Raw genomic sequence first — 21,410 nt, forward strand, 5'->3', positions numbered from 1 at the left:
TTTTTGGGTTAGATCCCGTAAATATATAAATGTGTCATTAAACCCGCCAATTAGTAAGGTTTGTCACGTAAACAAGACTTGCCAATTCGTTACTAGTACAACACACCGGTTGTGTTGGAGAGCAAAGCCACAACATTTACATTCTGAGTACGACGTTTCGCCAGTAATTACAACAAGCTTCATCAGGCGACAAATCTGGCTGTTGCCTGATGAAGCTAGTTGTAATTACACCAAATATGATGTATCACTCCCTGTAGTAGTGACGAATTGGCATGTTCTGTTTACGTGGCTGTGTCGGGTGGTGGCGGGTTTTAACCACACATTTATATATTTACGCGATCTAACCCAAAAAAAACCCCGTCTATTACAGAGGAAACAATGTTGCCTCCATTGATGTCAACTTACATCAAGTCCATTAAGTACAAAATCTAAAGTAAAAAAAATATATATAAAATGTAAATAGATGCACTCCATTCTAAACGGGAGCAACCTGGAACTACGTTTAATAATACATTTAATCAGATTATTATTAATAAAGGCTACTTAAGAAGGTGATTTTCAACCCGAGCATATTTGATCGTCAAGAAGCACAAACCACCACGCGAAACTCCGGTCATCCTCGCCGCAACGGCTTTTGGACTATCGTCCACGCGTCGCGTTATTGCGAGGACACCTGGTCTGACTTGGCGCTTGCGCGCGAGCCAATTGCTGTACCAGCCAGCGCGCTATCATTTCATTACAGCGATCGCACGCAAACAAATCGATCGCCGTTACCCGACCCCAGAAATCATGAAACGTGAAAAATCTCCCATTACAGCGAAGGAGAAAAAAAAAACCCTCTAATAGAGCTGCTGTGGTGCGTTTATCTAACAGTATCCATGCGACCACAGACCCGTGATTAACAGCGGGATTAGGCGATAACATAATACTATATTGAGTGCGGTGGCGAGTGTGCCACGCCAAAAACCCGGTGACCGAAGTTCGATTCCCGCTCACGGCAAGCGAGAGCGGCAAATTTTCTACGTACGCCCCCCGCGACAAATGGTGCGATTCGCGACCTTGATTCGAGATTGGCTTTGGTCGGGTGGTGGAGGGTTTTTGTTTTTAGTCAAACAACAACAACAAACAAACAAACAAAAAACATCACACCTCTACATTGTCTAACCGAAAATAAACCAGTCGTGAACCACTGGGCGAATATACGAATCGGTTCTGAGCCTCCTATAAGCCGACTCCGCCTTGAATGAGTACCTGGTGCAGACTGTAAAGAATCAGCACTGGGGAAACAAAGGCGGCCAGAGAATGGTGTTGGCCACTCACCACCCTCGTGGCTTTCGTAGGCGCTCGCCAACAGCACTTGGCCCCCCAAATATTCTGTCAAAGGCCTATTTCAACATAGATGATTCTGAGCGAGTGACTGATGTGCATTCTAATGATGTTTCGGGAGGGCTGGAGAGCTGAGTACACGTACAGCCCCGTTGTTGCCAAATCCACTGCTGGACGAGGGCCTCTCCACACTGCGTGGGTCACGGGGCTTTCTTCTTACCACACTTCACCAACGCGGTCAGCGCAGGCTGGCACACTTGCCTCCTCCCCGTGGCGTGCGATGCCAAAGCCGATGGAAAGCGCTCGAAGGTAAAGGCTCAGCCCTGCAATCACTCGCTCACGCCACTTGCTACCAGAAAAGTGCCTCCCCCGGAGGGAGCTCGAGAGATCGCCGCTCCCCCAGACGGTATTTTTTGGCCTACTCTTCCCCCCGAGCTAGCCAGACGTCGTGGAAGAGGGTGGTGAGAATAGCCACGCGTCACCCCACCACACGCGGTGGGGTGAAGCGGGCGATCGAATCGAACCGGGATGCAGAGTTGGTGGCGTGCTGACCGCAACTGCAAAGCAGTGACAATCCCACGCTGGTAAACATACATACTTGATGGCGGTGTGGGGGAGGGGGGGGGGGGGGTTGTAAATTTCACTTTACCATTACAAGGCATTGTAAATTGTCAATATTTGAACATTCGGGAATAGAGGAATTGTCGAGTGTAAACGCGTGCGTGCGTGGCGGCGAGGCGGGCTGCTGAGAGGGACAGATGAATGCGATCGACAATGGGATTTCAGTGCGGGGGGTGGGGGGCGCGGGGAAGGGGCCGTGCGGCGAGCGAGAGATGGAGGGGAGGGGGGGGAGGGGGGGGGCTTTTTTTTCGAAAATCGGTCGAGAGAAAAAAAAATCGTCAAAACCCATCACCCCCCCCCCCCCCAAAAAAAAATCATCCTCAACGAGGCGGCGGAAAAAATTGCCGTGAAAAAGTTGCGCTCCTCGGCAGAGCCACCGAGATGCAAGAACGATCGCTTGGGATGAGACCCCCCGCTAAGCACCTCCCCCCCCCCCATCCTCCACCCTTCCTCCCCACCCCCCAACCCATCGCTGGTCTCGGGGGGCCCCCTCCCTGCATGGCCCCCTGCTGCCCCCCACCATCCATACCCCGCTGGGCTTCTGATCGCTCCAATTTGTGCCTGTGTGACCTTTATTGTATGAGTGCCTGTCTGCCTGCCTGTCTGAATATCCAGCCAGCACCTGTGAGCAGCCTGCCCGTCTGTTTGTCTCTCTTGCTGCCCGTATGTCTGCCTGCCTGTCTGCCTGTCTGCATATGTAGCCACCTGTAAGCAGCCTGTCGCCTGCCTGCCTGCCTGTCCTAATACCCATCCAGCACCTGTTAGTCCGTTTGTTTGTATCTCTTACTGCCTGCACGCTTGCCTGTCCTGTTTGTCTGTATGTATGCCTGCCTGCCTGCCTCGCTGTCTGTATGTCTGCATTTCCAGCCACCAGTAAGCCTGCCTGTCTGCCTATATGATTGCCTGTCTCTCTCTTGTCTGTCTGCCCAGTTAGCCCCCTATGAGCCTGGCTGGCCTGGCTACCTGCCTGGCTGTCTATCTGCCTGCCTGTCTGCCTATATGATTGCCTGTCTCTCTCTAGTCTGTGTGCCCAGTCAGCCCCCTATGAGCCTGGATGGCCAGGCTATCTGCCTGGCTGGCCTGGCTGGCTGTGTGCTTAGCTATCTGTCAGCCAGACTACCTGCATGCCAAGCTGCTTATCCGGCCACCTGAGACTGGTGACAGAATGGCAGCCAAAAGGAGGAAATCACGCCCAGACAGGACAGCAATAGCGGCGATGGGGCAATGAAATCAGCTCAACGCCGCGGGAGCAAAGATGCCTTGCGTCGTCAAAAGACCGCGACGAATTACGTCGGCTTTGGGCAAACTTCGTCTGGCAGTAGAGAGATCGTGGCGGATAAACGGCGACGGGGCACGTACGTGGGGGTTGGCCCCCGCTTCACCAACCGGCGTCGAGCAAAGGACGGCGAAGTATGGTCAAAACAAGGCCCGCGGCTGACGCGGCGCGTTGCCCCACGTGACGAGCTGGTGACGGAAGGGCAGTCAAAGGATGGAGTGATACAAATCGTATTGGGTGTCACGGAAAGCAAGCGGGCTTGGGGTAGAAACACATCGTGGCTATATAGAGGACGTGCGTAAGCGTGTCGAACTTCTTTCGCACCGTACGTAGCCCAACCGTGCAAATCGGAGGCGCGGGGGAAGGTCAACGAACTGAACACAGAAAAGCAGTTCTAAAGAAATTAGTTTGTCAATCTAGAGAACAGAAGGGATGACGACAAATGGACGAGACTGGAAATGGAACAACAGCCAAAATAGAGAACACGCTCGGGGGGATGACCACTGCAGAGATCCAGTGATGAGATCAGCTGTATGACCATACTTCACCACTCTGGTCGGCGAGGATTCGTAAAGAAGGACCAGAACCGGTTCAGATATCACTCGCCTGCTGATTTTAGCCGTGGCCTAGGAATCTAACTCACGTTGCCAGATTCCTAGAGAATTGCACTAACCACTGCGCTCGCTCCCCCATCATTTAATTTGGACTTTATTTTTTTTAAATCAACTCTTTCTTCGCAAGCGATTCCATGCATGTATCGTGAGCCTAATGGGTCGGTGTTAATCGATGGATCGACACATTGGAACAATGAAAAAGATTCGCCCCTCCCACCCCCACCATACAGCCTTGAACAGATTGTTGGGGCAAGTGCTGTGAGCGAGCACCTGTGAAGGAGGCGGCCGTATCGGTACTCCACCCCTACCACCCCTAACACCCGACGGCGTCTCGAGCTGCAGTTGCATCTCGACACAGCTGCGTTAATTCAATCTGTTGCCGCTGTATTGTATATACGGGCTGCCGAGGTGCTGCCGAGGTACAATTGTGTCACCGTGGACGCCACGGTGGCGAGATGTTAACTACTTCGCCTGGTATACAAAAGGTCGTGGGTTAGATCCCGACCCTGACGCCCGTTGTATATCTGGAGTTTGCGTGTTATCCACGTGGTCGCGTGGATTTTCCTCCGGGTCCTCCGGTTTTTCCCTCAACATTTAGAATCGACGTGCGTTTAGAGTATTTGTCTGCTATGAATTTCAACGTGATGATGATAAGCCACTTCGTTGGGCTTTCGTTTGCAGCCAGAAAAATTGCTGCATAGCTCAGTAAGCCTTACACCTGGTAACATAAAAAGTTTAAATTTTTACTTAAAACTTTCGCGACTGCAGGAATTCATATTATTTTAATCTTTCGGTCAAGTCACGTAGACAGAAAAATAGTAATGAAAAATGAAGTGAATAAAAATACACGTGTTTTTAAATAAAATAAAAATTATTATGTTTATGTCTACGTGACTTTACCGAAAGAACCAAAAATAAAAAGAGTTTACAGTTTAGTTTAAACGTGCCGTGTTTCTCATGTCACTCGGCGTGTTTGCACAGTGACCCCACGTGGCCACAGCTCAACACTACAGGGAGTAGAAATTTCCACGGGGGCTGCCGGGCAAGCTCATGGATTTATTTTTCGTGCTGCTACCGACTACTAGGACTACACGCGAGAGTCCAGATTTAAAAGCATGAGCGGCCTAAATTTGGATTCCAAACTCAGAATTTCATTGATGTCAGCCCAGACATCCGAGCTCCGGGTCACCCGGCCCTCTCTCCGGCCACGTAAACCCCGACTTGTTGATCCAGAGATCGTCTCATCGGATTCAAAACTTTTTATTTTTGATTTGCATCTTCTGTGGTCCCTTTCCCCCAATTCCGTTCCCAAAACGTGCCACCGGTGTCACGTCACGAGGCGTTGAATTCGTACGGATCTCCAGCAGAGCGCCGGCAGTGGCCCGCAGAAGCGGATATCGCAGAACTATTTCTGAGATCACCCCACAGGGGGCAGCATTCTCTCACCCTGCGACAAGACAGTAGCATGGCAAACCAAGCGGACCTGTTTTTATTACGACTATTCTTGTCGACCCAGGACAGCCTCATCGAGTCTCAAATAAACTGTTTCTGGAGGGTCCTGCTACGTTTTCGCGAGTTGAGGGCCCTTCGCGTGAGTATAAATGTGTCGTTAAGCCGCGACCACCCGACACACGGCCAATGAGTAAGGTTTGTCACGGAGACAAAACGTGCCATTTAGTTACTACTTTGTGAAGGAGGGCCAGAACCGGTTCAGATATGACTCGCATGCTGATGTTAGCCGTGGCCAAGGAATCAAACTCAAGTGGCTAGACAGATTGCGAGGGCAGTGTGCTAACCACTTTTTACTGGTAGGAAACGTAGTGGACTGGAATCCCAACCGGGATTAATTCACAGGAGGCAGGGGATTAATTGTGTATGTCTGTGGATGTCTGTCCACGTGTATCCAGACACCAGGATATAAAACAAATACGCTCCTAGTGGGCATTACTGGTAGGAAACAGTGGACTGGAAGCCCACCCGGGATTAATTCACAGGAGGCAAGGGATTAATCGTGTATGTCTGTGGATGTCTGTCCACGTGTATCCGGACACCCGGATAAAATGGGAAGGGTGGGGCTGGACGGAGAGGGGAGGGTGAGGAGGGGATGGGTGGGGAGGGGAGGGTGGGGAGGGGAGGGTGGGGAGGGGCTGGGGAGGGTGGGGAGGGTGGGGAGGGGCTGGGTGGGGAGGGTGGGGAGGGGCTGGGTGGAGAGGGTGGGGCTGGGTGGGGGGTGGGAGGGGTGGGGCTGGGTGGGGTGGGGCTGGGTGGGGAGGGGCTGGTCACCCCGTGGTGCCCTTATAAAACTCAACGTTTAACCTACTCACGCCGGCTTGTGCCCGCCCTCACAGTCGGGCATATTTGCGGAATACACCACGTGGTGGTGCCGCCGTTGACCCTGGCCATTGACCGAGCAACCCAACGTTCCTACCAGCTCCCTCCGCAGGAATGTGTTAAATCAACTCTACCTTCACAAGCGATTCCATGCATGTATCGCGAGCCTAACGGGTCGATGTTAATCTTTGGATCGACGTATCAGTACAAAGATTCTTCTCCCCCCCCCCCCCCACCGTGCAGCCTTGAACAGATTGTTGGGACAAGTGCTGTGAGCGAGCACCTGTGAAGGAGGCGCCCGCATCGGGACACCACCATGAACACCCCACAGCGCCTTGAGCTGCAGTTGCATCTCGACGCCGCCGCATTAATCCAATCTGTATCGCCGCTCTATTGTATATGGGCTGCCGAGGTGTTGCCAGGATACAACTGCGAGTGTCACCGTGGCGAGATTTTAACTACTTCGCCTGGTATACAGGAGGGCGTGGGTTAGATTCCCACCCTGATGCCCGTTGTATATTTGGAGTTTGCGTTTTATCCACGTGGTCGTTTTATCCACGTGGTCGCGTGGATTTTTCTCCGGGTCCTCCGGTTTTTTCCCTCCACATTTAGAATCGACGTGCGTTTAGAGTATTTGTCTGCTATGAATTTCCACGTGATGATGATGAACCGCTTCGTTGGGTTATTATTTGTGGCCAGATCGCTTCTGAAACAAAGCTGTATAGCTCAGTGGGACCTTACCCTGGTAAAATTAAAATAATTTACAAGTTTCAAAGCCAATGCATATATTATCAGAGTATGTTTTTTGTTTGAATTCTGACCACAAGTATTGTGGTTAATGCAGACATTATTCCTTGTAAACGGTTTAAGTTTGGTGTTTTAACATCTTAATACCTGTTTTGTTCCCAGAAAAAATGGGAAAACCTATTCTCACAATTTACAGTTTAGTTTAAACGTGCCGTGTTTCCCATGTCACTCGGCGTGTGTGCACAGTGACCCCACGTGGCCACAGCTCAACACTACAGGGAGTAGAAATTTCCACAGAGGCTGCCGGGCAAGCTCATGGGATTTATTTTTCGTGCTGCTACCGACTGCTAGGACTACACGCGAGAGTCCAGATTTAAAAGCATGAGCGGCCTAAATTTGGATTCCAAACTCAGAATTTCATTGATGTCAGCCCAGACATCCGAGCTCCGGGTCACCCGGCCTTCTCTCCGGCCACGTAAACCCCGACTTGTTGATCCAGAGATCGTCCAATCGGATTCAAAACTTTGTATTTCTGATTTGCATCTTCTGTGGTCCCTTTCCCCCAAATCCGTTCCCAAAATGTGCCACCGGTGTCACGTCACGAGGCGTTGAATTCGTACGGATCTCCAGCAGAGCGCCGGCAGTGGCCCGCAGAAGCGGATATCGCAGAACTATTTCTGAGATCACCCCATAGGGGGGCAGCACTCTTTCACCCTGCGACAAGACAGGAGCATGGCAAAACAAGCGGATGTGTTTTTATTACGACAATTCTTGTAGACCCAGGACAGCCTCATCGAGTCTCAAATGAACTAATGTTTCTGGAGGGTCCTGCCATGCTTTCGCGAGTTGGGGGCCCTTCACGTGAGTATAAATGTGTCGATAACCCGCGACCACCCGACACACGGCCAATGAGTAAGGTTTGTCACGGAGACAAAACGTGCCAGTTAGTTACTACTTTGTGAAGGAGGGCCAGAACCGGTTCAGATATGACTCGCATGCTGATGTTAGCCGTGGCCAAGGAATCAAACTCAAGTGGCTAGACAGATTGCGAGGGCAGTGTGCTAACCATTTTTTACTGGTAGGAAACGTAGTGGACTGGAAGCCCAACCGGGATTAATTCACAGGAGGCAGGGGATTAATTGTGTATGTCTGTGGATATCTGTTCACATGTATCTGGACACCAGGATATAAAACAAATACGCTCCTAATGGACATTACTGGTAGGAAACGTAGTGGACTGGAAGCCCAACCGGGATTAATTCACAGGAGGCAGGGGATTAATTGTGTATGTCTGTGGATGTCTGTCCACGTGTATCCGGACACCCGGATAAAATGGGAGGGGTGGGGCTGGGTGGAGAGGGGAGGGTGGGGAGGGGATGGGTGGGGAGGGGAGGGTGAAGAGGGGCTGGCGAGGGTGGGGAGGGGCTAGGTGGGGAGGGGCTGGTCACCCCGTGGTGCCCTTATAAAACTCAACGTTTAACCTACTCACGCCGGCTTGTGCCCGCCCTCACAGTCGGGCATATTTGCGAAATACACCACGCCGCCGTTGACCCTGGCCATTGACCGAGCAACCTAACGTTCCTACCAGCTCCCTCCGCAGGAATGTGTTAAATCAACTCTACCTTCACAAGCGATTCCATGCATGTATCGTGAGCCTCACGGGTCGATGTTAATCTTTGGATCGACGTATCAGTACAAAGATTCCTCCCCCCCCCCCCCCCCCACCGTGCAGCCTTGAACAGATTGTTGGGGCAAGTGCTGTGAGCGAGCACCTGTGAAGGAGGCGCCCGCATCGGTACACCACCATGAACACCCCACAGCGCCTTGAGCTGCAGTTACATCTCGACGCCGCCGCATTAATCCAATCTGTATCGCCGCTCTATTGTATACTGGCTGCCGAGGTGTTGCCAGGATACAACTGCGAGTGTCACCGTGGCGAGATTTTAACTACTTCGCCTGGTATACAGGAGGGCGTGGATTAGATTCCCACCCTGATGCCCGTTGTATATTTGGAGTTTGCGTTTTATCCACGTGGTCGCGTGGATTTTTCTCCGGGTCCTCCGGTTTTTTCCCTCCACATTTAGAATCGACGTGCGTTTAGAGTATTTGTCTGCTATGAATTTCCACGTGATGATGATGAACCGCTTCGTTGGGTTATTATTTGTGGCCAGATCGCTTCTGAAACACAGCTGTATAGCTCAGTGGGACCTTACCCTGGTAAAATTAAAATAATTTACAAGTTTAAAAGACAATGCATATATTATCAAAGTATGTTTTTTGTTTGAATTCTTACCACAAGTATTGTGGTTAATGCAGACATTATTCCTTGTAAAAGGTTTCAGTTTGGTGTTTTAACATCTTAATACCTGTTTTGTTGCCAGAAAAAAGGGGAAAACCTATTCTCACAATTTACAGTTTAGTTTAAAAGTGCCGTGTTTCCCATGTCACTCGGCGTGTGTGCACAGTGACCCCACGTGGCCACAGCTCAACACTACAGGGAGTAGAAATTTCCACAGAGGCTGCCGGGCAAGCTCATGGGATTTATTTTTCGTGCTGCTACCGACTACTAAGACGACACGCGAGAGTCCAGATTTAAAAGCAAGAGCGGCCTAAATTTGGATTCCAAACTCAGAATTTCATTGATGTCAGCCCAGACATCCGAGCTCCGGGTCACCCGGCCTTCTCTCCGGCCACGTAAACCCCGACTTGTTGATCCAGAAATCGTCTAAAAGGATTCGAAACTTTTTATTTTTGATTTGCATCTTCTGTGGTCCCTTTCCCCCAATTCCGTTCCCAAAATGTGCCACCGGTGTCACGTCACGAGGCGTTGAATTCGTACGGATCTCCAGCAGAGCGCTGGCAGTGGCCCGCAGAAGCGGATATCGCAGAACTATTTCTGAGATCACCCCATAGGGGGCAGCATTCTCCCACCCTGCGACAAGACAGTAGCATGGCAAAACAAGCGGACCTGTTTTTATTACGACTATTCTTGTCGACCCAGGACAGCCTCATCGAGTCTCAAATAAACTAATGTTTCTGGAGGGTCCTGCCACGTTTTCGCGAGTTGGGGGCCCTTCGCGTGAGTATAAATGTGTCGTTAAGCCGCGACCACCCGACACACGGCCAATGAGTAAGGTTTGTCACGGAGACAAAACGTGCCAGTTAGTCACTACTTTGTGAAGGAGGGCCAGAACCGGTTCAGATACGACTCGCATGCTGATGTTAGCCGTGGCCAAGGAACTGAAGTGGCCAGACACGAAGGTTCCTGCCACGTTTTCGTGAGTGGGGGGCCTGTCGTCTAACAGCATCTCCCCTGGCGGTGACCGAAATCGATGGTCAGGGGACTTCGCCCTCTTCAGACCCGACGTCATCCCGTGCGGACACGACCTGGGGCGATCGCTCCGGAGCCCCCCCCCCCCCACTCGCGCCACCATCATCAAGTACGGCGGCGGTGGCGGCGGCGGTTCTACCGCGGGACTGGGGCTGACCCTGGTGGCGAACCCCCGGGACCGACCGCGGTTGACGGGGAGACCGTGCGGCCACCGTCGGCAGCCGACGTCAACAAAACCGGGTTCGGCGTGATGGCGCGCGCTCAGGGTAACAGGGCAGCCTGGGGGTGTCTCCGATGAGACCTTCACACTCCGGCAAGTGGGCAAGCGACTGACGATGATGACGACGACGATGACGACGATGATGGTGGTGGTGGTGGTGGGTGACGTTTCTACGTTCCATTCACGCCGGAGCAATTGTTTCTTTACCCACAAAAGAGAGCTGGAATTTAGCCATATCGCTACGCACAGGTGCAAATCTAATTCGATGTAATTGTTTGGTTTCGGGAAGCCTATGGGTTTCTATGCGAGTGTGTGGGTCTCTGTACGAGCGCGCGGGTCTCTACGGGAGTCTAAGGGTTTCTATGAGAGTCATATCGGTGAGCGGGCCGAGATCGTCAACTCCCCGCACTCGACAGCCCGGTTTACAAACACTGGCGGCCGGAAACTCAGATTGGAATCACGAGGCGGTCCCAGCGCTTCTGAGCTGCGTGCAGCTGAAGCCACCGCCCAGGGGGACAGGGTCGTGCAGGTCAAGTTCCCACCTTTGCGTATTCAAAGAGGTCGTTGCGGCCTTGGAACCGGTTGAAAAATTCGGGAAGACGCCATGGCGCGATGATCTGCGGAAAGGAGGAGCGCAAAAAACAAATGGGATCGCAATAGGGAAAATAACAACAATAAACGGATATCAAACGATACAAATATACACCCGCAAAAATGCACACACGATCCCTGGGCTGTGGGTTCACAACCCCTGGCCTATGGGGTCATGGCCCCTGGGCTGTGGGGTCACAACTCCTAGGTTGTGGGTAACGACCCCTGGGCCATGGGATCACGACCCTTGGGATGTGAGGTGACGACTCCTGGGCTGTGGGGTCACAACTCCTAGGCTGTAGGTCACGACACCTGAGCTGTGCGGTCACAACCCTTGAGATGTGGGGTCACAACTCCTAGGCTGTAGGTGACGACCCCTGAGCTCTGGGGTCACAACCCCAAGGCTGAGGTCATCTGGGATCACGATCTCACCTTGACCCCTGGGTAGAGTGCGTAGCAGGTGAGCTCGAACCGGATTTGATCGTTTCCCTGCAAGCGTAGACACAGGCGAACGAAACACTCACTTATTCGTTCCTTGAACTCATTCTTCCACTCATTCATTGACGAATATGTTTTTTCAACCTTTTGCAGCATGTTTAACCAGCTTTTCCTTGCTATAAAGGTGTGATTTCAATTGTCTCTCAGCTGATTTAAGTAGCCGACATGAGTGCATTTTAATCAGTTTTCTCGCACATCCATGAATTCATCTGTTCATACGCCACAGTCTGGAGTCTAACCCAACCTCTCCTGTGACCAGGTTCTGGAGTCTAACCCAACCTCTCCTGTGACCAGGCTCTGGAGTCTAACCCAACATCTCCCGTGACCAGGTTCTGGAGTCTAACCCAACCTCTCTCTCATGACCAGGTTCTGGAGTCTAACCCAACATCTCTCATGACCAGGTTCTGGAGTCTAACCCAACCTCTCCTGTGACCAGGATCTGGAGTCTAACCCAACCTCTCCTGTGACCAGGTTCTGGAGTCTAACCCAACCTCTCCTGTGACCAGGTTCTGGAGTCTAACCCAACCTCTCTCATGACCAGGCTCTGGAGTCTAACACAACCTCTCTCTCATGACCAGGTTCTGGAGTCTAACCCAACCTCTCCCGTGACCAGGTTCTGGAGTCTAACCCAACATCTCCTGTGACCAGGTTCTGGAGTCTAACCCAACATCTCCTGTGACCAGGTTCTGGAGTCTAACCCAACATCTCCTGTGACCAGGCCCTGGATTCTAACCCAACCTCTCCTGTGACCAGGTTCTGGAGTCTAACCCAACATCTCCTGTGACCAGGCTTTGGAGTCTAACCCAACATCTCCTGTGACCAGGCCCTGGAGTCTAACCCAACCTCTCCTGTGACCAGGTTCTGGAGTCTAACCCAACATCTCCTGTGACCAGGCTTTGGAGTCTAACCCAACATCTCCTGTGACCAGGCCCTGGAGTCTAACCCAACCTCTCCTGTGACCAGGTTCTGGAGTCTAACCCAACATCTCCTGTGACCAGGCTCTGGAGTCTAACCCAACCTCTCCTGTGACCAGGTTCTGGAGTCTAACCCAACATCTCCTGTGACCAGGCTCTGGAGTCTAACCCAACCTCTCCTGTGACCAGGCTCTGGAGTCTAACCCAACATCTCCTGTGACCAGGCACTGGAGTCTAACACAACCTCTCTCTCATGACCAGGTTCTGGAGTCTAACCCAACCTCTCCTGTGACCAGGTTCTGGAGTCTAACCCAACCTCTCCAGTGACCAGGTTCTGGAGTCTAACCCAACATCTCTCATGACCAGGTTCTGGAGTCTAACCCAACATCTCTCATGACCAGGTTCTCGAGTCTAACCCAACCTCTCCTGTGACCAGGTTCTGGAGTCTAACCCAACATCTCCTGTGGCCAGGTTCTGGAGTCTAACCCAACCTCTCCTGTGACCAGGTTCTGAAGTCTAACCCAACCTCTCCCGTGACCAGGCTCTGGGGTCTAACCCAACCTCTCTCTCATGACCAGGTTCTGGAGACTATCCTAACATCTCCTGTGACCAGGTTCTGGAGTCTAACCCAACCTCTCCTGTGACCAGGCTCTGGAGTCTAACCCAACATCTCCTGTGACCAGGTTCTGGAGTCTAACCCAACCTCTCTCTCATGACCAGGTTCTGGAGTCTAACCCAACCTCTCCTGTGACCAGGCCCTGGAGTTTAACCCAACCTCTCTCTCATGACCAGGTTCTGGAGTCTAACCCAACATCTCCTGTGACCAGGCTCTGGAGTCTAACCCAACATCTCCTGTGACCAGGCCCTGGAGTCTAACCCAACCTCTCTCTCATGACCAGGTTCTGGAGTCTAACCCAACATCTCCCGTGACCAAGGCTCTGGAGTCTCTCGCCCACTCCGCCCGTGCGACCAACGCGCGGCGCAGCCTCTGGCCCACCTTGCCGGTGGCCCCGTGGGAGACGTACGTGGCGCCCTCGCGGCGCGCGATCAGCACCTGGCGCCGGGCAATGCAGGGCCTCGCCAGCGCCGTGCCCAACAGGTAGCGCGACTCGTAGCGGGCGTTGGCGCACACCGCGGGCCACACGAACTCGCGCACAAACTCCTCCCGCAAGTCCTCCACGAACACCTGCGGGAGCGGGAGACGGCCGCGAGCCGGCGTGGTTGAGCACCGTGAGCGTTTTACGTTCCGGCGATAGCAATAAATAACGATGAGCGATACGAGGAAAACGTTTTCACCCAAATTTTTTATCACCAATTGAGCTGGAGGCTGCATAGTGTCAGGCGGCGAAGAATCCAAATATTGACTTAAAGCTTTCGTGACTGCAGGAATTCATATTCTTTGGGTCTTTCGGTTAAGCCACATAGATAGGTTCAAAGAAAATAACAAACAAAAAAACTACGACGTTTCGATCGCAACACAAGCGGTCGTCTTCAGGCAAAATCCGTTCGGAACTCTCGCATGGCAATGGGCGCCGTGGTGGCAAGATGTTAAATACCTCGCCTGGTATACAGGAGGTTTTGGGTTCGGTCCGGACCCTGCCACCTGCTGTATATTTGGAGTTTGAATGCGTCTCTCCCCCTCGTTGCTTCGATTTTTCTCCGGGTCCTCCAGTTTTTTCCCTTCCCGTTTAAAAACACGCGTTTAGATTATTTAGCTGCGATAAATGTCCACGTGATGAGCCACTTTCGTTGAGCTATTATTCGTGGCCAGGTCGCTTCTGAAAAAGAGCTACACAGGCCCAGTGAGCCTTACCTCGTAAAATGTTTTTTTCTTTTTATAATAAATATATAGTTTTGGAGAACGGTGTTGAAGAATGGTCCACTGAAGCAGATATCACTGAGCTACCTCCGAGATCACTTCAAGGTGACACACTGGTCCGCACACAGCACGGGGCAGCATTCTCCATCCCGCTCTGCAACACGCGCGAGTGACGTTCGTCGATTGACGGCCAAACCGATAATTTTTTTTTGGTAAAAATATTTTAAGAGCCGTAACATTACATTTGCTTGTACCGTGTGTGCTGTACCTAGACGCAGAGTTCGAACTGTGTTCATGGGTTACGGGGCCACGTCGAGGGACAGAACCAGGGACGTCCTCACCTTGCTGGCGCCCAAGCTCTCCGCTTTCTTCCTGGCCGCTTCAAAGTCCTCATCCTGCCCAATGTTGGCCTGGGCAGATAGAACAAGTGGAGATGAGACAAAGATCCCCTCCCCCGTATAGCCTCAACGGATCTTTGGGACAAGTGCTGTGAGTGGGCACCTATAAAGGCCAGCACTGCTGCTCCCCACGTACACACACACAACACACACGTGACCACAATCGCAGGTGCGGGGGCAGGACAACAATCGATAAAATAAAATAAAAATCAGCTCCAAAAGATGACAATTACAGCCGTGAATATCACGACGAATACGACGACGAGGCCGACGAGGCAGCGGTGACAATAATGGGCGATTGATGACAGCCGAGCGCCGCTGCCGACGACGACGCTGACGCATCCGTACCAGGAAGGCGATGACCTCGTACCCTTGCTCTTTGAGCCACACCAGGATGCAGGACGTGTCCAGCCCTCCGCTGTAGGCGAGCACCACCGTACCGCCGTTACCCTTTCCAGACATCGCTGCACCAGGCACAAAGACAAAGTTCCCCCCCAACACACACCAACATAGACTTTAGCAGACTGTTGGGGCAAGTGCCGTTAGTAGTGAGCAGCAGCACCTGTCTGCTCCTGGCCGTTTGGCGTCCTGGGCCTTGTGCCCAGCGGCTGTTTACAAGTATATCATAGTGTACTGCACAAGGTGGCCCAAAAGTCAGGATGCAGGATTTTTTGTTCACGTCTTTTGACACTGGCATGGAATGTTTTAGTTTTTCTTCTTTAGAGTTAATATTTTTTTCTATTATCATCATTGATATTTACTTTTCGTCTTCCTTTTACAGATGATACTCACAAAACTCTACCAAGAACACTGCAGGTAGACAAAAATATAATTGGCGAATGTTCAAAGAATGCATCTGCAACATATATATTAAAAAAAAATCTGAAGTTCGTTCCAAAAGAGAATTGGTGCATCCATAAATGTTAATGGAGGTCAGTTTAAATATTCGTTACAAAAAAATTAAGCAACCCGATGTGGTTCGTTAAAATAAATATAACCCCGTGTGTACCGACTTTTGGGCCACCCTGCACGTACGGTACATATAAACGCACGACACACAGTGCCCAACACGCCAAGCGGCCAGCAACAAACAGCACTATTAAAGTGATCTAGATATATAAAAGGGAAATGTGTGAATGTGTGTGTCTGTTCAAAATGTATAAGGTACTTCCCGACATGCAACAAACTTGAAAATTTGGGTACTTTCCAGACTGTATACCATGCAAAAATTATAAAAATAGACTTTTATATTTTTTTTTTTGGGGGGGGGGGGAGCGCAATAATCCATATATATTTAGCACGCAAGTGAGCTGTGACGTCACATCTGTCATGTGACCCGTGTGCGGAAGCGTAGCGGAGTGTGCCTGCTGATGGCGGGTAAAGTGAAATACAAATGTGTTGCAGGTCTAAGGCGTTCTTCGCCCAGCATTGCTTTATTATTTCAGTCGTTTACTGCCGTACGCACCCTGAAAGTTGTGTGTGTCTGCAGCAAGCGCGTGTATGTGTACCTATGGACGCACGCGTGCGTGTGTGGGGGGGGAGCGGTAGTGTAGTGGTTAGCGCTACGCTGCACTACGAACCCGGCGACCCGGGTTCGATTCCTGCTCACGGCCACCACCGGTGACGATTATGTGAACCGGTCCTGGGCATCCCTCTGGGTCGACTCGGCCTCAAAATCCAAAGTGCTCAACCCAGTGGGTGTGTTTTTTTTAATCTACACATGCGAACTTGGTGCGGTGTGTTAACACCGTCATTAGGGAGACAAAGGCGGCCGGGCGTGGTGCTGGCCACCCAACCCCTAAAGTGCCGTCCTGCCGGCCTTCATAGGTGCTACTCGCTAACTTGCGCTTGCCCCAACAGTCTGTTAAGGCTAGACAGAGGATCTTTGTACAACACCGTTGCGAATTATGGTAAAACAGTAACACTGCTGTATTAGGCCCTTTCTCACGCCAATACCGTGCATGGTTGGCTACGTAAGGTGCGAAAAAAGTTCAACACACATATATATAGTCCAAATCCGATTCCCACTCAAGACCAATAACTGACGATTATCTGAGCCGGTCCTGGGCCTCCCCTGGTGCGGTGTGTCAGGAAAACTTCGGCACTGGGGGAGACAAAGGCGGCCGGGCGTGGTGCTGAGCACCCACCCCCCCCTCGTGTACCACAGTGGGCGACCTTCAGATGTTGCTGCTGCTGCTCGCTAACAGCACTTGCCCCAACAGTCTCGTTGAGGCTATAGGGTGGGGAAGGGGATCTTAGTCTCTATGCACGTGGCACTTAGAGCTCACCCTCAGTTAATCCGTCGATTCGCATCTTGAACCGTGTCAACCCACAAGATATAATAACCCCGTATTATTGAACAGGAAAATCAAGTTCTCAGGTCCATACGGCGTACAGCCGTTTCAACACGGGCAAAAAATGATGTTTTTGTCTATTAGTTTGTGTTAATCCCTTGTGATAGGGACATTGTAGCTTTGAGATTTATAAGGGGCACGGGGTGGCCAATGAGGTCTGAATTGGTCTGTAAAAGGTAGGCACTGATAAGGGGTTGGCAGGTTTGTGGTAGTGTAGTGTGTAGTCGTGTAGTGTATAGTAATGTAGTGTATATCGTATTATATAGTGTAGTGTATAATAGTGTAGCATAGAATAGTGTAGTGTATAGTAGTGTATAGTGTAGTGTGTAATAGTGTATAGTAATGTAGTGTATATTGTAGTGTATAGTGAAGTGTATAGTAGTGTATAGTAATGTAGTGTATATTGTATAGTGTAGTGTATAATAGTGTAGCATAGAATAGTGTAGTGTATAGTAGTGTAGTGTATAGTGTAGTATAGAGTAGTGTAGTGTATAGTAGTGTAAAGTGTAGTGTATAGTAGTGTATAGTAATGTAGTGTATATTGTATTGTATAGTGTAGTGTATAGTGTAGTGTATAGTAATGTAGTGTATATTGTAGTGTATGGTGGAGTGTATAGTAGTGTATAGTAATGTAGTGTATATTGTATTGTATAGTGTAGTGTATAGTGTAGTGTATAGTAGTGTATAGTAATGTAGTGTATATTGTATTGTATAGTGTATAGTGTAGTGTGTAATAGTGTATAGTAATGTAGTGTATATTGTAGTGTATAGTGGAGTGTATAGTAGTGTATAGTAATGTAGTGTATATTGTATTGTATAGTGTAGTGTATAATAGTGTAGTATAGTGTAGTGTATAGTAGTGTAGTGTATAGTGGAGTGTATAGTAGTGCATAGTAATGTAGTGTATATTGTATAGTGTAGTGTATAATAGTGTAGCATAGAATAGTGTAGTGTATAGTAGTGTAAAGTGTAGTGTATAGTAGTGTATAGTAATGTAGTGTATATTGTATTGTATAGTGTAGTGTATAGTGTAGTGTATAGTAATGTAGTGTATATTGTAGTGTATGGTGGAGTGTATAGTAGTGTATAGTAATGTAGTGTATATTGTATTGTATAGTGTAGTGTATAGTGTAGTGTATAGTAGTGTATAGTAATGTAGTGTATATTGTATTGTATAGTGTATAGTGTAGTGTGTAATAGTGTATAGTAATGTAGTGTATATTGTAGTGTATAGTGGAGTGTATAGTAGTGTATAGTAATGTAGTGTATATTGTATTGTATAGTGTAGTGTATAATAGTGTAGTATAGTGTAGTGTATAGTAGTGTAGTGTATAGTGGAGTGTATAGTAGTGCATAGTAATGTAGTGTATATTGTATAGTGTAGTGTATAATAGTGTAGTGTATAGTCGTGTAGTGTATAGTGGAGTGTATAGTAGTGTATAGTAATGTAGTGTATATTGTATAGTGTACTGTGTAGTGTAGTGTATAATAGTGGAGTATAGAATAGTGTATAGTGGAGTGTAAAGTTGTGTATAGTAATGTAGTGTATATTGTATTGTATAGTGTAGTGTATAGTGTCGCGTATAATAGTGTAGTGTATAGTGGAGTGTATAGTAATGTAGTGTATATTGTATAGTGTAGTGTATAGTGTAGTGTATAATAGTGTAGTATAGTGTTGTGTATAGTAGTGTAGTGTATAGTGTAGTGTATAGTAATGTAGTGTATATTGTATTGTATAGCAAGGCCGTAGCCATGGAGACTGGGGGGGGACCAAATCTTCCAGGGGATCTGGGGGTCCCAACCTAGAAAATAATCTAAATTTGAAAACTAATATCTTGCCTAGAATATTTTAAAATTCACTGACACGTGGGATGGACTCTCTTTTTCACAATAATGTCTAAGAGTGTTATTGTATTACATTGCTCTGTTTTAACTTTTTTTTACCATTTCTTGTTTCATTGTATGTAATGGCATAGATTAGGGATTAATAAAGTACAACCATAACCACAATCATATAAACATAAATCTACGCATTGATTTATATGAAGACAAGTGCAGATATTGTGGCCAAGGTTTAGCAAATAGTTTTATTTTATTTACATAGCATAGCAATTATGACATTTTTTTTAATAGCAATATATTGGGGGGGACATTTTGAGCATATTTGAATATTATAATTACAGCCTTGTTGTATAGTGTAGTGTATAATAGTGTAGTATATAGTAGTGTATAGTAGCGGCCTTGTCTCACCAGTGAGACGAGTCCACTCCCAGAACCCGGCAGCCCGGAGCTCCCGCTCTCCGCTGCTTTTATTTCTACTCGGAGCGGCCTGGCTCCGCCCTGGCCACGCCTCCCTTCTCGAACCCGCGAGCTCCCTTCCGTGACCCTTGCCCTAGTTCCTCCGCCCTGCCGGCACGCCTCCCTTCTCGAACCCGCGAGCTCCCTTCCGTGACCCTTGCCCTAGTTCCTCCGCCCTGCCGGCACGCCCGTGGCTATATGCTCGACGGCGTTGAGTGCGCTGACTGTCCACCGCAGTAGCCGCTGCTGGACAGCAGTCGGCGCCGCGTCACTACACACGTTGTCCGAGCTGCGTTTTTCCATCGGTTTTAACTCGTTCCAATTGATTAAATACGTCGGAGTCGGATGTTCACCCTGGCTCTGAGAGTTCATTGAATGCGAGGTTAACTACCCGGATAGTGGTGCGACGCAGCGCGCAGCGAGGCCCAGACATTGAAAGTTGCGGAAAAATACAAACAAACAAAAAAAACCCGTTCACCGCATTCGTCATTAACATCGCCTTAAATCGTTAAAATAGGAGGGCCGTTTAGGGTTAACCTGAACTTTTTTTGCAGCGTAAATTTAAACGAATCTATTTGTCAAGGTAGGCATTCCCCCTGCTTACATGTACATGCTTCGTCATCATATAATCATCACAAAACAGCCATGGTCAATCCACTGCTGGATGAAGACCTCCCCCCCCCCCCCCCCCAAGACGTCACCATGCCTTACAGTGCCCTTCGATATAATAACAATCCACATAGCAGCTATGCAGTGTCATGGAATACCTTTTGCCAGTATCAAAGCGTGAAAAATAAGAATAGGTTTTACCCTTTCTGGCAATGAAACAGGAGGTGGTGTTAAGATGTTTAAACACAGAAGAGAAACCTGTTGCAAAGAATTGTGTCCGCATTAACCACACGCGGTACTTTTGGTGAACATGCATGCAAACATTCTCTGATAATATAATATATGCATCGCCTTTGAAACTGACTCACCTACACCAAAGCCAGCCTTGTCTATGGCCTAGTCTCACCAGTGTCAGATCAGAGAACGCCAAAAGGCGAACGGTACAAAGTACAAGGACAATGCACGTGTAGTGTCAACGATTCGGAGTTTATAGGGGGCACATTCTTTGTTAAACAGCTTCCATGGTCTCGTCCACACACTCTCCATAGTAGCTTAGCCTAGCCTGTACGCACAATGATGCCTAGCCTGTACGCACAATGATGCCTAGCCTGTACGCACAATGGTGCCTAGCCTGTACACACAATGATGCCTAGCCTGTACACACAATGATGCCTAGCCTGTACGCACAATGATGCCTAGCCTGTACGCACAATGATGCCTAGCCTGTACGCACAATGATGCCTAGCCTGTACGCACAATGATGCCAAGCCTGTACGCACAATGATGCCTAGCCTGTACGCACAATGATGCCTAGCCTGTACGCACAATGATGCCTAGCCTGTACGCACAATGATGCCTAGCCTGTACGCACAATGATGCCTAGCCTGTACGCACAATGATGCCTAGCCTGTACGCACAATGATGCCAAGCCTGTACGCACAATGATGCCTAGCCTGTACGCACAATGATGCCTAGCCTGTACGCACAATGATGCCTAGCCTGTACGCACAATGATGCCTAGCCTGTACGCACAATGATGCCTAGCCTGTACGCACAATGATGCCTAGCCTGTACGCACAATGATGCCTAGCCTGTACGCACAATGATGCCTAGCCTGTACGCACAATGATGCCTAGCCTGTACACACAATGATGCCTAGCCTGTACACACAATGATGCCTAGCCTGTACACACAATGATGCCTAGCCTGTACACACAATGATGCCTAGCCTGTCTTCACAATGATGCCTAGCCTGTACGCACAATGATGCCTAGCCTGTACACACAATGATGCCTAGCCTGTACACACAATGATGCCTAGCCTGTACACACAATGATGCCTAGCCTGTACACACAATGCTGCCTAGCCTGTACACACAATGATGCCTAGCCTGTACGCACAATGATGCCTAGCCTGTACGCACAATGATGCCTAGCCTGTACGCACAATGATGCCTAGCCTGT

The 21,410-nt window shown here is 49.5% G+C and overlaps 1 protein-coding gene across 3 annotated transcripts in view; it reads right to left on the reverse strand.

The window, feature by feature from the left end:
• ASS1 (argininosuccinate synthase 1) overlaps positions 1-21,410 on the reverse strand; it is a 94,133-nt gene that overhangs the window by 53,043 nt on the left and 19,680 nt on the right. For all 3 annotated transcript variants that reach the window (XM_076074836.1, XM_076074837.1, XM_032973011.2), the window contains 5 exons: positions 15,035-15,150; positions 14,630-14,698; positions 13,467-13,655; positions 11,490-11,546; positions 11,009-11,083 (listed from right to left, as the gene is read on the reverse strand). In XM_076074836.1, the coding sequence (XP_075930951.1) occupies positions 11,009-11,083; positions 11,490-11,546; positions 13,467-13,655; positions 14,630-14,698; positions 15,035-15,148 (504 nt within the window). In that variant the 5' untranslated portion in view covers positions 15,149-15,150. The remainder of the gene's footprint in view (positions 1-11,008; positions 11,084-11,489; positions 11,547-13,466; positions 13,656-14,629; positions 14,699-15,034; positions 15,151-21,410) is intronic.

The sequence above is a fragment of the Petromyzon marinus genome, chromosome 50, assembly GCF_048934315.1.
Source record: "Petromyzon marinus isolate PM22_M1 ecotype Great Lakes invasive population chromosome 50, UKy_Petmar_22M1.pri1.0, whole genome shotgun sequence".
NCBI lineage: Eukaryota > Metazoa > Chordata > Hyperoartia > Petromyzontiformes > Petromyzontidae > Petromyzon > Petromyzon marinus.